The sequence below is a fragment of the Thrips palmi genome, unplaced genomic scaffold (genome assembly GCF_012932325.1).
Source record: "Thrips palmi isolate BJ-2018 unplaced genomic scaffold, TpBJ-2018v1 HiC_scaffold_18, whole genome shotgun sequence".
NCBI classification, from domain to species: domain Eukaryota; kingdom Metazoa; phylum Arthropoda; class Insecta; order Thysanoptera; family Thripidae; genus Thrips; species Thrips palmi.
This window is the reverse complement of record NW_023144627.1, coordinates 16,642,391-16,658,682: the sequence shown is the minus strand read 5'-3', so window position 1 is coordinate 16,658,682 and position 16,292 is coordinate 16,642,391. Positions and strand designations below refer to the sequence as shown.

At 61.3% G+C, this 16,292-nt stretch overlaps 1 protein-coding gene across 34 annotated transcripts in view; it reads left to right on the top strand.

The window, feature by feature from the left end:
- Window positions 1–16,292, top strand: part of LOC117644419 (RNA binding protein fox-1 homolog 3-like) — a 177,527-nt gene that overhangs the window by 119,621 nt on the left and 41,614 nt on the right. For 29 of the 34 annotated variants that reach the window (XM_034383893.1, XM_034383887.1, XM_034383886.1 and 26 more), the window contains one exon: window positions 11,459–11,497. The exons of the other annotated variants lie outside the window; for them this stretch is intronic. In XM_034383893.1, coding sequence (XP_034239784.1) covers window positions 11,459–11,497 — 39 coding nt within the window. The remainder of the gene's footprint in view (window positions 1–11,458; window positions 11,498–16,292) is intronic. 34 annotated transcript variants of the gene reach the window in all.

Sequence of the window (16,292 nt, the reverse complement as noted above, 5' to 3'; positions counted from 1 at the left end):
AACGACGCCGAGAACGACGCCGAGAACGACGCCCCGCGGGCTGCACCTGCCTGGAGCCTCCAGCCGCCTCCAGCCGCCCGCCTCCCTCCAGGCCGATGATGCGCCTACAGTCGAAAGCCCGCGCTGGCGCGATGCCGCCGCCGCCGCGGTCACGGCGAGGCGTGACTCCAGCCACCTTCTGGAGCCTCCAGGCGCCTCCAGGCGCCTCCAGGAGCCGCCGCCCCATTAGCCTTGCTGTCCGTCGCCTCATCGGTCACGTGCCGGAAGGGACGAGAAGAGTTTCGCGGACGGCTGTCCCTCTCGCACTCGCGGTGCGACCCGAAGGGCCCCGAAGGGCTCCCAAGTGTGCGAGAGAGACGGCGCGACTGCGGTGGGCCTCCGGACGATTGAGATGGAAGTCGTCGCCTGGATTTCTATCCGACTTGTATCCGATTTCTATCCTATCCGCAGTCCAGTTTACTTCCGCGGAAAGCGGGGCCGGGACGTGGCGCTGCGGTGTCCGCGGCGCGAACGTGATCCCATCGGCGGGCCCGGGTTCGAGTCCCGCCGGGGTGGGTTCGGTTCGGTCCCTTTTTGGACGCCAGAAAAGGCTTTCGTCTCGCGGGTGTGGGTGATGAATGCGACTCTAATGTCGCTTTCGGATCGACTAGTAAAACGCGACCGTTTCTGTCAGTCAAACTGTCAGTGCTTCGCTGCTGGGCTTCCCCGGCGGCTCGGTGCGCGTCCCTCCTCTTTCCCTCCCTTGTTGTTGTTGTTATCCTTTCTGGGCACTTTGCGTGATGCGCTCCGTTGTCTGTCAAACACACCCCGCCTTGTGGATTTACGAAACACTCGGTCGGTGCGCGCGTTGCGTCCTTTCCTACCTTTCCCTTTTTATCCCCTTTAACCCGTTTCGGCATTTTTACACCAGACGGGGCGCCATCGCTTTTCCGCCCTTTGTCGCTGCTTCGCTGCATCGCTCTGGGAGATGCCTGGCATTCCCGGCATCGCCAGACTCACCGTCCCAACAACTCGCTATTTGAATTTTTCCCTTTTCGCCTCTCTGTCTCCCCCCCCCCCTCTCTCTCCTTCTCTCTCTCTCTCTCTCTTTCTATTTCCTAAAGCGCTGGTCGGGGCAGCAGCGGGGTCGCATCCACGGGATCCTCGTGCGGAAAATGTTAAACCCGTCAAGAGTTCGGCCGACGAGTGAGGTCGTGAGCCGTGGCGGCGTTTTTGGCGTTTTGGCCTCTTTGTAGACACGCTGTGCGCCGTGTTGGGGCTGGCGGGGCCGGCAGTTCATCCCGCGAAGGGCGCGGGGCCCGGCAGGTGGTTTACTGCCGCCACCCCCCCTTTTTTGCGGCCGCGGCCCCCAACTAATATCAGAGGGATTTGGCGTTGGCGCGCGGGCCGCCCTGGCAGGCAGGCAGCCAGGCACGCAGGCAGGCCGCAGGGCCTAGCGGGGCTGCGATTGCACGCCGAGCGCAAACTCTCATCCCTTTGCAATCAGAGGGGCGAAATTCTCGAGTCGCACGGCGGCCGGTCGTGTCAGACTCTTCTCTCTCTCTCTCTCTCTCTCTCTCTCTCTCTCTCTCTCTCTCTCTCTCTCTCTCTCTCTCTCTCTCTCCCCCCCCCGCTGGCTCCACTGGCCCAGTCCCCGTGTTTGATCTAGGGGCGTTGTCGGGGGGGCGGTACTTCGCCACCTCGCGGTGCCAGCCCCCCCCCCCCCCCCCCCCCCCCCCCCCCGGCTTCCACACCGCCTCAAAGGGTTGCTTGCCTGGATTGAGGAAATAAACCTAGACCGCCTGCTTGCGCCGCTCGACAGCTTCGACCCGCGCATTTTCGTGGTCTCTCTTATTTTAATCTGATTTCTTTTTGGTCCACTTTTTCATTGGCCTCGTTTTTTTTTTTTTTTGTTTGAGGGGGACTTAGTTGTGGTGATTTTGGTGTTGTCGTGTTTGCGTACGGCTGGCGCGACCCCCCTCCCCCCCCCTCCCCTCATTCCAATCCCTGCGAATGAATCGGCCCGTGATTCGGCTGGTGGCCTCGGCTCTAGCCTCGGCCGCCCCCGGCTTCCCACGCTCCGAATGGAACAGACCGTCGTCGCCGTCGCTCCGATTCCAGCGCCGAACGGCCCAGCGGCCCGCGTCTGTTGTGGCTGCTGACAGGCGGCACTTTGCGCTGCTTGGCGCGCACTTGCTGCCTCGTCCCACGCACACAGACACACACACACACGTTATTGCTTCATAGCGGTGGCGAGTGCGGCAACGGCGTGCCTCAATGCGCCGCCACGCGCCGTGAAGGCGTTGCCCGACGGATGGGCTGTCGCTCTGTCTCTCTCGCACTCCTTTCTACGATGTACCCTCAGTGAGAGAGAGAGAGAGAGAGGCTGAGGCAGTTCAGGATGAGCTCCTGGTGCCCTCTTGGCCCTGCCCTGAATCCGATAATCTTTTCGCGACTCTGTGTGTGTGTGTGTGTGGGGGTGGGTGTCTGTCTGGTGTGTGTGTGTGTGTGGGCGCCATTTTTTAAAGGAAACCATCTCTTTCTGGTCGTCTCTCCTCCAGTGATGGGCTCCATTGCCCCTTGTCCCCGAGAGGTAGGCGTCACCGTGGTGGGCTAAGCTGAGTGTGAAGCGCCCGCTACTACAGCAGCAGCCCGAGCGCCGCGGACCACGAGGAGGCGGCTGAGAGTGAGAGAGACAGAGAGAGCCTAAGTGTGTGTGTGTGTGTGTGTGTGTTTGCACTTGCCGTGACCGTGCGAAAAGCGAGCACGGAGTGTCACTCTCCCGGTTTGTTGTTATTGGCGATGGGGAACTGGGTCAGGAAGGGGACTGCGTCTGTGTGTGTGACGCGTCGGTCGACGTCGCAAGGGTGTGACGAGTGTGACAATGAGCGGGCCACTGGGAAATGAAATGGTGAGTCATCATTTCTATTTTATTTTTATTTTCGGAGTCCGTCAAGGACCAAGGACCTGGCCGTTGCGTTGGCGGCGGGCCGACGACAATGTGCCTCGTCGTGATTTTCACTTTTGCCCGAGAGAGAGAGAGAGAGAGAGAGAGAGAGAGAGAGAGAGAGACGTCACGTCCGCAGGGAGGGCTCGCCCGGCCGCCTTGCGACGGACAATTTGCTTGGGATTAGCATTTTTGAGGTTCGGCTCGGCGACGGGGATGAGGAAGTTTCGGGAAGTCCATGGGGAATGAGGGAATCCCTGGAAGGAAGACCAGCAACCCCAGCCCAGGCAGCCCGGCCGTGGGACGGAGGGACGGAGCGGAGGGATGGAACAATGCCTAATAAGATGCACCGCGGTACGAGACAATTAGGCCGAGCCCGGACCAGACCAGCCCGTCCTGATGACTCAACAAAGACTGATCAGGGCCCTCGCAAGCCGCGGCTAGCCTGTGGACGCGCTAGGCGGACCAGCCGCGTAACGCTCTGCACCAAGGGGTAACCAACTCAAGATTTTCATGTACACTGATTATATTTAGAGTATGATTACATGTGATTTCTTTTGATTATTTTATTACTTATCATTGATTATAGGCGGTTATTATGTTGATAATTGGGAAATATTGGGGATTATTTGAGCGCCCACCTCAGAAAGCTGTTAGTGTCGGAAATTTAATATTGGTGACTTTGGGCAGCCAGTGCGTCAAATTTAGTTGCGGTCATAGGCCTTCCTCGACGCGTTACTATTCTGAAGACCCTACTTTTTCATGCCCTGCCTCGGGAAGGCTTTGACCGCTGATAATTTGGGAGCAGTGGTCTCGCAAAAATGGTCAATAAGTGAAAGAATTTCAGAAAATCCCCGTTTTTGCTGACTTTGAGCGGTCACTGCATCCAATTTAGTTGCGGTCAAAGGCCTCCCTCAACGCCTTACTATTCTGAAGACCCTACTCTTTTATGCCCCGCCTCGGGAAGGCCTTGACCGCTGATAGTTTGGGAGCAGAGGTCTCGCAAAAATGGTCAAAAAATGAATGAATTTTAGAAAATCACCGTTTTTGCTGACTTTGAGCGGTCACTGCATTCAATTTAGTTGCGGTCAAAGGCCTCCCTCAACGCCTTACTATTCTGAAGACCCTACTCTTTTATGCCCCGCATCGGGAAGGCTTTGACCGCTGATAGTTTGGGAGCAGTGGTCTCGCAAAAATGGTCAAAAGTGATTGAATCCCCGAAAGTATGATTGTCATTATTTCATTGGATGATGTTGATTATTTCACTGATTACCAACTAGACGTGCAATGATTATCTTGAGTTAGTACCCCTTGCTCTGCACGGCCCGGCACGGCCCAGGACAAAGACGGCGCAGAATTAGCCGTCCCTGTGTGTGGCTCGGCACGGACAACCGGATAATAACTCGACAAGAAAGCCGTCTCGGACACACGATATTGATCCGACCGGACGGACGGCCGCGGGGCTCGGAGGGCCTGGAAGGGCCTGGAGGGAACGGCCGCCGCGGGAATGCCTCCCCCCACCCCTTCCCCTCAACCGTTTCCTCTCCTTCCTGATTTTTATGTTACTCCTTTAATTAAAGTCGCGACCGCGCCATTTGCATATCGAGACATCGTCCTTCCTTTATTGCCGTACGACTTTCTCGCGACGCGGACGTGACCAGGACGTGACGTCGATGTGACGAGGAATGTGACAAAGAAACATGTGACGTGACCAGGACGTGACGACGATGTGACAAAGAAACATGTGACGTGGACGTGACGAGGCTTTACGGGCCGTCATCGCCGAGGTGATGGCCTCATCAAGCCACCTGACAAGCCCCAAGCCCGGCTCTGCGGCTCCGCAGGGTTTATCGCACGGCCATCGGACGGGCGGCTGAAGCCCCGGCTGGAGCCACGGCTGGAACTCCAGACTCCAGCCGCCCGCACTGGAACGGGGCCGAGTCCTGGAAGCCTGGAATCACGGAGCGGCCTCCCAAGGCGCGAAAACAATGTCGTAGTCACCCGAAACGCCGCGAACGTGATCCCGAGTCAATCCGGGCAGGCAGATTCCGCGGCTCGGCTTGCCTGGGCTTGCCTGGGCTTGCCCCGCGGTGGCTCCCAGGGACACTGCGTTGTGCCACCGCCACCGGGCCGCGCCGCCGCCGCGCCGGGCGTTGCGATACCGCCCCGGGCACGCCACGCCACTGCCACGCCACTGGCACGGCACGCGGCCGAACAGGAAGCCGGTCCTCTAAACCATTGTTTCAGTCTCATCTCTGTGAAAGCGTCGGCCCGTCGGCCCATTGTGCGTGTCGTCGCGGAGGTCCGCAGGGTCTGCAGGGAGGCGTCCAGGCGTCGGCCCAGGCGTCGTCGCGGTGGTGCCAAGTCCCTGCCTCGCAGGCGTCGCTGGCGTCCTCCTGCGCCGTGGAAATTGTCGAAATGCCTCACGGCCGCAGCGGGGCCCGAGGCGCTGCCGGCCACCCCCGGCCCGGCGCCCCGCCCGCCAGTGGGGTTGCCTCGTCCCGTCTCCCTGGACTCTCGGGTCCCCGCCGGTGCCCCCAGGACGATTGAATAACGGCCCCCGCGGCCCCCAGCCTCCGGTCCAACGCGGTGGACGCCATTGCGACAAGCCGGCGGACACACACACACACACACACATACACACACACACACACACACACACACACCTCGCACGTTTCCCTCCTTTTCGAGGAAACTCCTTCCTGTTTCATATGGCGTGTCAACGCGACCGGTTCTGTTGATGTTTTTCTTCCTCGGTGGGTGTTTGTTATTGTTGCCGCCGCTGCTTTTTTTTCGCGCGCGCGTGTGAATATGTTGCGCCTCGAAGGCAATCCGCCCCGCGCAGTGCTATACGCAGTGCTGTGCCGTGCCTCTGTCAGGGTGTATCTCGCTCCGGTTTACCGAGTCTGACTTAATCCAATTTCGGCTCTCCTGACGCGGCCGCCGCTGCCGCCGCTGCCGCCTCCGCGGTGGCACAGACGAGGCAGGCGGAGGCGAGGAGCCGCGAGGCGCATTGCCAAGGAGGAAAGGCAAATTTCGCGCCGAGCTGCCAGGCCTGGCCGAGGCCGCGCCCAATCCGCAGGCAAATGCGGTGTTGGCGCCCTGTTCCAGAGGCTGGCTGGAAGCATCCTGGAGGAATCCTGGAAGAAAGCGCCTCTGGAAGCTTGCTGAGTGACCGAAGCGGTCCCCCTGAAGCTTCATAGAAGGCTGTAGAAGTCCACTGGAAGGTTGCTGAAAGCCTGGAGGAGCCAACTGGAAGCTTGCCGAAAGCCTGGAGAAGTCTTCTTGAAGCTTGCTGAAAGCCTGGAGGAGTCCACTGGAAGCTTGCTGGCAGCCTGCAGAAGTCCACTGCAAAGGCGCCTTGGGGACCACTGGAAGCTCGCTGAATAAAGATTGCTGGAAGACGGGAAGGGACTGCTGGCGTGCGTCCCGATTGACCCCACGGGACGCTGCGACGCTGCTTTCTCTGCGCGGTGCGGTTTGTTTGGCTGCAGCCTGCACCGCACCGACTGCAGCGCCACTGCAGCGTTACGAGGTGCGCGCCGATGACGACTGGCTGCAGCGTACTGCACGGCACACTGCCGGGTACTCCAGCGCCGCGGCGCGAAAGTCAAAGTAATGCTCGAACGGCCATCTCGCGCGCCTCGCGCAGCCTCGCGCCTCCAGGCGCGATTTTAGCGCCGCCGAACACGCCGGGCCTTATGGTGTAGTGAGCGCGCGCCGCGGTTCCGAAGAAACGGACTCTGTGTGTGTTTGTGTGTGTGTGTGTGTGTGTGTGTGTGTGTGTGTGTGTGTGAGAGAGAGAGAGAGACGGAGTGAGTGAACACTCCATCCTCGTTCCTCTCCGGCTGCCATCTATCTCCGTCCGTTTTGGCGTTGCTGCGTTGCTCCAGCGCTATCGCGGTGTACTGTACGAGTACGCGCTCACACACACACAAACACACACACAGACACAGACGCACGTGCGCTCGGGGCGCGGGGCAACCGGTGGAACTTGTGTGTTATTCCAGGAAAGAGCAGTAAGTTGGCGGCGCCTTATCTCGTACAGTGCAACCTTTTGGCAGCGCGGCGCTTCTTACCAAAGGTTCTTGTGCCTTTTTCTCTCTCTTGTTTTCCTTGTTTTTTTTGCGGTGGAGTGTGTGGGTGAACGGGGCTGGCTGCCTTGCCGCCACTTTACCTTTCCCATCACGGGCCGCCAAAGGAACCCGAACCCGGCCGACTACCCGAACCAACAGAGGCTTGCTCACCGTGTGCTCACTGGGTCACGCAACCCCACGCCGGCCCGCGCTCTGCTGCCTCGCACCCACACTGTGCAAACCGTCTTGTTTGCGCCGAATTTCACCCTTTTGTCATGCCGAGTGCCGCTGCAGACTGCAGTGTGTGTGGACGGTGAAAGCCGATGGCGTAGCGATCGGGTGACGCGACACGCGAGATGGTCGCGACGCGTGGTCCGCTGGCCATGCGATAGGCCGTGCCGAGCCAAGCCAAGCCGAGCCGAGCCAAGCAGACCGGCCAGCGAGTGCAGAGTGCATGCAGCCGGCCCTAGTTATTCGGGCCGACAGGTGACATTTCGCTGGCGCCTTCTCTCTCTCTCTCTCTCTCTCTCTCTCTCTCTCTCTCTCTCTCTCTCTCTCTCCGCTGTAAACGGGAGAAAGCGCGTGCATCGCGACGCAACGACGCCGTATTCCATTCACGCGGTAAAGGCGCTGACTGTGATTGTGATGATGGCTCTGTCTCTCTCTCCCTCCCTCGGTGAGTGCGACAGAGACAATAGCACTGGTGGCGGTACTGCGTTCCCCCGGAAGTGCCCTGGAGGGCCTGCCAGGGGGTCCAGGAGTGCGATGATCACGGCGTGGCCCCGGAGCACGGTGGGCGGAGGCAGCCAAAACAAGACGCGGGCGTGGAGCCCCTGCCGTGTAGGCAACCAGAATGCAGGCGTGCGTCGGCGCTGCCTACCCGCACGGCGCTCGGCCGGCTTGCATGCCGTGCCGTTCGTGTTCCGTGCATCCGTGCAGTGCGTGCTTGGCGTTCCACAAACCTGATTCCCCCTCCCCCTCCCCGGCGAGCGTGTCACTGTGGACACGGGGCAGCGCGGCGCAACGAGTCTCGAGTGGTATTGACCAGCTCTCGTTCCGTGTGCGAGAGTGCGAGTGTTCGCTCCAGTGCACCGCCACCACCACTTCATCACTTTCCCGAGCCAGCCTGGCCCAGCCCCAATGCTGCTGCGTCGGCCGGTCTGCCGACAACGCGACGCGGGGACGCGCCAATCCCATGTTTATTTCTTTTGCCTCCAATCGACGAGGCGGCGCACAGTGGGCCAGCGACCGGTGGAGGCGGCCAAAACTCCATCGGTCTTCTGACCCACTGTGCGGCGCGGCGGCACAGTGCACTGCACAACGGCACATTGCGGCGCGGCGCTGCTGCATTGTACTGGACGCGCGGACGCCCCATAAACGCCAGTTGTAATGTAAGGTAAACGGAGGGAGGGGGTGGGCCGGGCAATTACACATGCAACTCCTGTCTGTCTGTCCGTCCGTCCGCCCGCCTCCTCTATTCCCCTTTTCCTGTGCGTTCTCTGTGTTCCGCCCCCTCCCTACTTTTGCGCGCACGACTCGTGCGCGCTCTTTCATTCGTTGTCCTTGACTGTGTGTGTGTGTGTGTGTGTGTGTGTGTGCAATCCAAGTGGGTGGCAAAACGCTGCTCGCACAGTAAAGGCCGCGTGTTCACTGCTAAATAGATGTAAACTTTTTTTTTCTCGTTCAGGCTTTTTTCTTTTCTTCTTTTTCTCACCCGGAAGGTGTCAGCTTTATTTCGCGTCGGGATTTTCGCGGCTGGCGGTATTCGAACCCAGCGCCGCGGAAGCATAGCGGCGCTTCGCCGAGGCTTCGCCAGACCGCGAGGCTCCGCGAGGCTCCGCGAGCGCGCGCGCCACACTGCAACGCCCAGACTGGCGCCCGGCCCTTGGAAATGAAAACGTTTTCTAATTAGACTGCGGTTTGGTTCGGTCGGGTTCGTCTCTTTGGTCCTAATAATCCGGGCTCGGCCACTCTGGCCTCGCCGGCTCGGCGACAGCTGGCCTGGGTCACTTGATTTGGCCGTGCCGTCCTCCAGCCAGCCGGAGTGTGCGAGTTTCCAGTGCAGTTTGCGTCCACACTCACACACAGAGGCAAACGCACACGGACGGGCAGACCGCTCGCTCGCACTCGAACGCTGCACAAATCGACGGGCCCTCGCTTTGCATAACGGCGGGGCATCCCCCCCCCCTCCCCGGCATTCCCTCTTGAACCCTTATCACGCCGCGCGAGACGAGGGTCCGCTCCTCCATCAAGTGTCTCTGGTTATTAATAACCGGCGGCCGAGGCGGCGCGGTGAGGTAGGGAAGTCATCGGGCAGGCGGTGGCCTGCCCTGCAGGGGGGAGTCCTCTTGGAGGAGGCGGCGGTGGCGGCCACCCGGGAGGCTGCCGTCGCTCGTCTCGGCCTCGGTGATGGTCGTGGACGTGGAGGCACGGCGCGCGTCCATCCGTCCAGCCGCTGCCGGAACTGTCCAGGAGGAGGGCTCACTTGGCAGTCGCCGCTCGGGATGCTCGGTCGCTCGGTGGCGTAGCGCCGCACAGCGGATTTGCCAGAAGACCGGTGGAGGCGGCCAAAACCCAAGACGCATTTTGAGCTCCAGAGACGCCAAATGGGACTCGAACCGAACGCGTGACCCCACCAATGGATTCCTCGTTCGGAGAGCAATCCATTGGTGGGGTCACACGTTCGGTTCAAGTTCCATTAAGCGACTCTGGAGCTCAAAACGCGTCTAGAGTTTTGGCCGCCCCCACCGGTCCTCTGGTCCACTGTGCGCGGGCGTCTTGTATCGGCTCCAGCTCCGCCACTGGCTCCCGAGGGAGAGGGCTGACGGGCTGTCGACGCGTTCCTCTCGCTTGCCGGAAAGGGTGGAGGGCGCCCGGGCCTTTTTCTAATCGGGATTGCGAAATAATGGTTAAAAGCGGCGCCGGCGCCCAGCGCGCCCGGCCCCTCGGCCGGTGATTGGCTTTGCCTCGTTACCCGGCCGGCGGGGCGGCAGGCAGTCCGTCTCTCTCGCTCCCCTGCGGGCCGGCCCGTGAGTGCGAGAGAGACGGCGCGGCGACAGCGCTGTCCGGAGGCGGCCCCGCCTTCCCCGCTCTATTGGGCGGCCTTGATGGCGCGTCTCGACGAAATTAAAAATGCAGCTTGGTAAAATGGCAATTAGAGCTTCGAGTCCTTCGAGTGGCGTGCGCTTGCCGCGTTCCGCCGCGTGCGTCGGCGACTGCCTATCTCCGCCGGCATCGCGGCCAGCATTCGTCGCTCTGTCTCTCTCGCACTCACGGCTCGTTCCGTCTGGGTGCGACGGAGACAGAGCGAGTGCGTTATGGCGGCGCGGAATCCGAAAACGGGGTTGGGGGGTGGGGCGGAGTGGGGGGGGGGGGAGGGAATTGACTGGAGGGTTTCTGAAGCCTTTTGAGCGACGCGGGGGCACCGCGCTGGAAACATTCCTCTGTGCCCTGATTGGGGCCCCGCCACGCCCCGCCACGCCACGCCCCGCCACGCCACGCCCGTGCCAAGCCAAGAGGCGCCCCCACAGGTGGAGGGTCTCCAGGTGTACTGCCGTGTTGGCGCGAGGCGCAAGGCGCTTGGCGCGCCCCATCTGGGTCATCACCGAGAATGAGTCGAGCCTCATGCAAATTTTAAACTTGCAGGAGGAAGGCGGTTTGCAGCGCGCTAAAAGGGACCGTGACGCTGGAACCTCCGCACAGTGACGGGTTTAGAGTTTTGGCCGCCTCCACCGGTCCTCTGGCCCACTGTCCGTGGCGTGTTTGCCTCTTCGTCGGGCGGGTTCGCTTTACTTGAATTCTGACCGGCGGTTCGGCTGACGAGAGGTGTTGTACGCTCTCTCTCTCTCCACCTGGCAGGCGATATTTGCCTAGGTCGCCACACGCACCGTGTGTGCACACGGGGGCGGGGCGTGGCAGGGCACCTCAAAGGCTTTGTTTTCATTGTCGTCGGCGCTCCTCTGTTGTGAGGGGTCGCCCAGGCGGTCCACGCTGTGTCCACGCGACGCCCCGAAGTGGAAGTGGCTCTGGCAGATGACAGTGGAGTGGAGGGACAGCGCGGTCGAACGGGCTGCCCGGAATGAACAGCCCGTCGCTCTGCCAGTGTCGCTGACAGACGCGCCAACACGCGGAACGCGTCCGCTCGCGCTTCGCCGAAATGGAGAGCTCTCTTTACGCGGCGAGGTTCGGTCCAGGTGCCTTGTCCGCAAATGACGTACATTGGGGCGGCGATGATGATGTGTTGGGGAGTGGAATGCCTGGTCGGGACTCGCCTGCTGTCTGTCTACGCGGGGAATTCCATCCACCCCGCCGCACAGTGGGCCGCGTCTGGAGTTTTGGCCGCCTCCACCGGTCTTCTGGCCCACCGTGCGCTGTCTCTCTCGCTCCCTTGTGTTTTGCCGACCCAACGAGTCGCACTGTCGCACGGTTTTCTGACTTTCCTGTTTGTTTGTTTCAGGTGAGTGCACTACAGAACGCCATGCCGGCCCCCGTGGATGTAAGTATACTTCAACTTTGTTTTCGAGCGGTTTCGAACCGCTTGTCGTGAGCGTGACTAGAAACGGCGCGGACCCGAAATTTATCTAGGAATCTCGAATTAACAATAAAATAGGCGCTGTCTGTCGCTGGCCGCTGGCGGTGGCGCGCGGTGTGTCGAAACTGGATCGCCGGCAGCTGTCGCTCTGTCTCCCTCGCACTCGTGCGGCGGCCTGTAAGTGCGAGAGAGACGGCGCGGAATGAGTCTGCTGCTGTGTGGGCGCAGAGTGGCGCAGCCCGTTCCCGGAGTCGTCCATCACGCAATGCCATCTGGAATACACTCCGATCGCGTTCTTGTTTTATTCGTTGCGAAAATGACGCCCATTGTGTCCTCGGCTGTGTAATCCGCGCGCTGTCTCTCTCGCACTCGCGGGGCTCTCCATGTGGGTGCGAGAGAGTCAGGGCCGGTCTGGGCGGCAGACAGCGCTGGGACGCGCTGGCCGGCGGGCCTAGGCGGGGCAGGAGAGGAGGGGCGGGAGACAAGAACGCACGTGCGTGCCTGCCTGCCGGTCCCCGCGTCCCCCCAATCAAACTGATGCTGCAATCTCCATGCGATCGATCCGCCTCGCAGTGCGGGCAGCCGCTTCCCTCTTTGAGCCGACGCACACTGGATTTGCCAGGAGGCCGGTGGAGGCGAGACGCGTTTTGAGCTGCAGAGTTGCTGAATGAGCCTCGAACCGATCGTGTGACCCCACCAATGGATTCCTCGTTCGGATTACAATCCATTGGTGGGGTCACACGTTCGGTTCGAGTCCCATTTAGCGACTCTGGAGCTCCAAACGCGTCTAGAGTTTTGGCCGCCTCCATCGATCCTCTGACCCACTGTGCGGCGGCGACGCGAGGAGCAGGTAGTAGTGTGCTGGTTGGTCCAGGAGGACGCCTGCCTGCGCCGCGGTCCTTCGACTTGGCTCAAGGCTCTTCTCCTCCTCCTTCTTCTTCTTCTCTCTCTTTCTTTTGTTCGCTCCAATTTGCTCCCGTGCGGTGGAGCGAGGCGACGGATGGATGGGCGCGGACTCCGCGGCGCGGCGCGGCGCGGCGCTACCCCGCTGCCGAGAGACTCCTGGTTGTTTTGTGAGGCAACTTGCTGCACATTCGGCGTATCCACGCCGAATGGCTGGCTATCCCTCTTGGAGGATATTGGCCGAAACGAAGCGCGGGCCGCGCGGCCTGAACCTGCGCCAAGCGCGCAGCACCGGCCTTGACTCTGTTTAGCGGAGCGGTGAGATCCCGGGTTCGAATCCGCTCGGCGCCGCCCATTTTTTTCGCCTGCGGTTTTTGGCATGCTGCACGCGCGTCGGGGCCTCAGGCCCAGGGGAGTGACGGGCGTCGCGCTCGTCGCGCTGCCAGTGTGCCAGCGTCGGGCTGCCTCCGTCGTCGCTCTGTCTCTGTCGCACTCGTGGGACGCGCCATCGCTCTGGCGGTGCGAGCGAGACAGCGAGATCGCTCGGCAGCCAGCCTTTGGCCTGCCTTCGGCTTGGAGTCGCTCCAACGCGCTAAGCAGTCTCTGTTCCGTCTCTCTCTCTCTCTCTCTCTCTCTCTCTCTCTCTCTCTCTCTCTCTCTCTCTCTCTCTCTCTCTCTCTCTCTCTCTCTCTCTCTCTCTTTCGCGGCCGGCCGGTCAAAGTACTCGCGTGCATCTCATTGCGCATTGTGTGCCAGTCACCCTGCGCGGAATGAGACCAAGGGAGGCGGCCTTGTCTTTGTGTGTGTGTGTGTGTGTGTGTCCGTGTGGGTGAGACGGAGTGTGAAGGGGTGGCCAGCCAGAAGGGCAGTGGTTTGGAGGGTGTGGCCTGCCCGCGCCCGGCCCGCCCCACGCGCTGCGCTGGCCCCCCGCCCCGCCGCGCCCCGCCCCGCCCCATGCCGCGCGTGCCCCGCGTACCAGCTGTACCGCTATTAATAATGCCTACGCGACACAAAGCCGGGCGCGGCACGGCGGGCCGCGGCGCCCTGGCCCGCGCCCTGGCCCCGCGTCCGCCGCGTCAGCTGACCGCCAGAGCGTCGCGTCGTCGCGCGCATCGGCCGGCCCCGCTCATTAACAACGCATTGGTTCTTGGCTCGCGGCGAGGATGGATTTTTTTTGGCGAGCCGTGGGTCTCGGTGTTTCGAAGCGGGCTAGCCGACTGCGATTTCGAGAGTCGGTTTCGTCGCTGTGCCTCTCTCGCACACGTACGGCACGCCCCGTGAGTGCGAGAGAGCGACGGAAACGGCTGTCGGAATTCCCTCTCTACCGGCCGCCGCGCGCCGCGCGCGCCTCACGGTCTAGCCGCTGACAGCCCCCCTCCCCTCCCCTCCCGCGGCCCCTCCACCCCCTCCCCCGGAAACGCGGCAACGCGGCACTCGGACTTGTGCGTTTCGGCCAGAGAGCCTCAGAGCATCGCGCCGGCCAGGCGGGGCGCACGCATGCCTGCCCCTCTAACGTGGAAGTCACGCCGCGTGCCTCCGAACGGGGCGCCCCGTCCCACTCGCACTCACGCGGCGCCCCGTGAGGGTGCGACCGAGACAGAGCGAACCCAGCCCCGCCACACTCGGGACTCACTAATGGCCTCTTCCGAGATTTCTGCCACTCCGACGTGCACGGCCACACGACTCGACGAAAAAAGTCAGACGGCAAGGGAACCGTACAGAAACGACCGCCAAATTTAACTAAGTCCCTTTGGGTCATTTAGGTCCTTTAAGGCGCTAGGCCCTGGTGGTGCTTTGGGCCCTTTGGAAGGGATTGGGGCGGCATCAGGCCCTGCGGGCTGCAGCAGGTCTGTTGCCATGATTGCCTACCGCCTTAGGAACTCCATCGGCGGGGCGGGCCGCCTGCAAAGCGCTGCAAAGTGTACCCTCTGTGAGTATCTTTGCAAGTGCACTGCCAAGTCCGGCCACGGTCCGGCACTGCCGAGTTTGGCTGTTTGGGGCGGGGCGGGGCGGGGCGGGGCGGGGCGGGCCCCGAGGGTCACTGTGTGGTAATGGCCACCCACCTGTCCAAACTCCACTCCATAGCCATTCCACGGTCATTCCCCAACTGAAGGCAGCTTCATTCAGCAGTGAATTACCTTCCGGGTTCGGGGGGGGGGGGGGGTGCTTCACGGTGGGCCAGAAGACCGGTGGAGGCAGCCGAAATTCAACACGCGTTTTGAGCTCCAGAGTCGCTGTTGGTTTGTATCGAGGGCTGTTTCCCCGACGAAAAGACGCAGCGCTCGGAAGGGGAGGCTGGCGCATTGGTCGGACGCGTCTCTTTGAAGCCCCAGCGCCGCAGCCAGCCCTACTGGGGGAGCGCGGCGCGCAGTGTGCACACACAGCCTCTCTTTGAATGTTTCTATTTTTAGGCAGATGATCCAGACCAGGCGTGCTCCACGCGCTGAGAGCGCCACGCAGGTGGAACAGTACCCAGCCCCTCCGTGGTAATTGCAGCTCTCGGGCTACAGTCGGAGCAGTCTAAGGGGCCCCTTCCGAAAGAGGAAAAGGTGGACGGAAGCCATCGACATGGTTGGTTCGGGGGCGTGCCGCAAGGGCGGGCGGTAGGGCGAGCCGGGCCGCTGGCTTGCAAAGGCTGCGATGTGTGGCAAGGAACTTGGTGTACGCTCGCAACTTCGTCCTGCCAGATCAATATTCCACGAAGGTGGTGCCCTGGAGACTGATTCGGGGGCCGCTTCCGGCGCTCCGTCTCTCTCGCACGCACGGCGCGTCCCCTGTGGGCCCCTGTGGGTGCGACGGAGACACGGCGACGGAAACGACTCTCAGTCGCCCGGTGTTAAATCGCTAATGCGGTTTTTGTTCCTCTCGTCGAATTTGGAGCCAAGAGGCGGGCAGGTGGAGCAAGCGGCGGCAAATTGATTTTAAGTTGGCGGCGTGGTCACGTTTTCGATATCGACGCGCCGCATGCCCCAAATTGGCGGCACTGCTAATTATCTCGCAGAGCCGCAGGCTGCGTCCGCACAGTGGGCCAGAAGACCGGTGGAGGCGGCCAAAACTCTTGACGCTTTTTGAGCCCCCAGAGTCGCTGAACAGGACTCGAACCGGGCGTTCAACCCCGCCAATGGATTGCTCTCCGAACGAGGAATCCATTGGTGGGGTCACACGTTTGGTTTGAGTCCTGTTCAGCGACTCTGGTGCTCAAAACGCGTCTAGAATTTTGGCCGCCTCCACCGGTCTTCTGGCCCACTGTGGTCCGTTTTCCTTCTCGCCCCGCAGTGGCCTGCCTCTCTCCGCGCTGCCTCCGTATCTTTACTTAGCTTACAACCCCAGTCGGCCCGGCCAGGCTCCCCCTTAGTTCGACTGGGCGGGGCCGGCCGGCGAGCCTGCTCCAAACATTGTGCAGTATAAATAAAGCCGTCTGACGCGCGTCGTGCGCCGCGGAGCCGCGCAGCGAGGCCCCAAGGCGCGAAGGCCAAAATCTGCAGGGGGACCGTCCGGCAGCCACGATGCACCAGTAGGGCTAGTAGCGGAAGGGTTGCCAACCTCAGAGAAAGCCTATTGCCCAATCGGCAAGCTGGGGTTGGCAGCCCTCTCTGTAAAAATTTGAGCCGTCTTTTTTGATGACAATTTCTAGGCTAATTGTCCTTACAACAATGCCATCAAAACAAAGGATGACATTGTTGTCACGCCCTTGCCATAGGTAAAGGAACTTTGATGAAAATGTCATCAGTGTGTGATGAGATCATTTTAAAGTGATGAAACTATCATCCACGTTTTTGTCATCAAAAGACAACAAATTTTCACTGTGCTGGTGCTTCGCTTATTTGGGAGCACTGGGCGCCAGTGAGGCACAGAC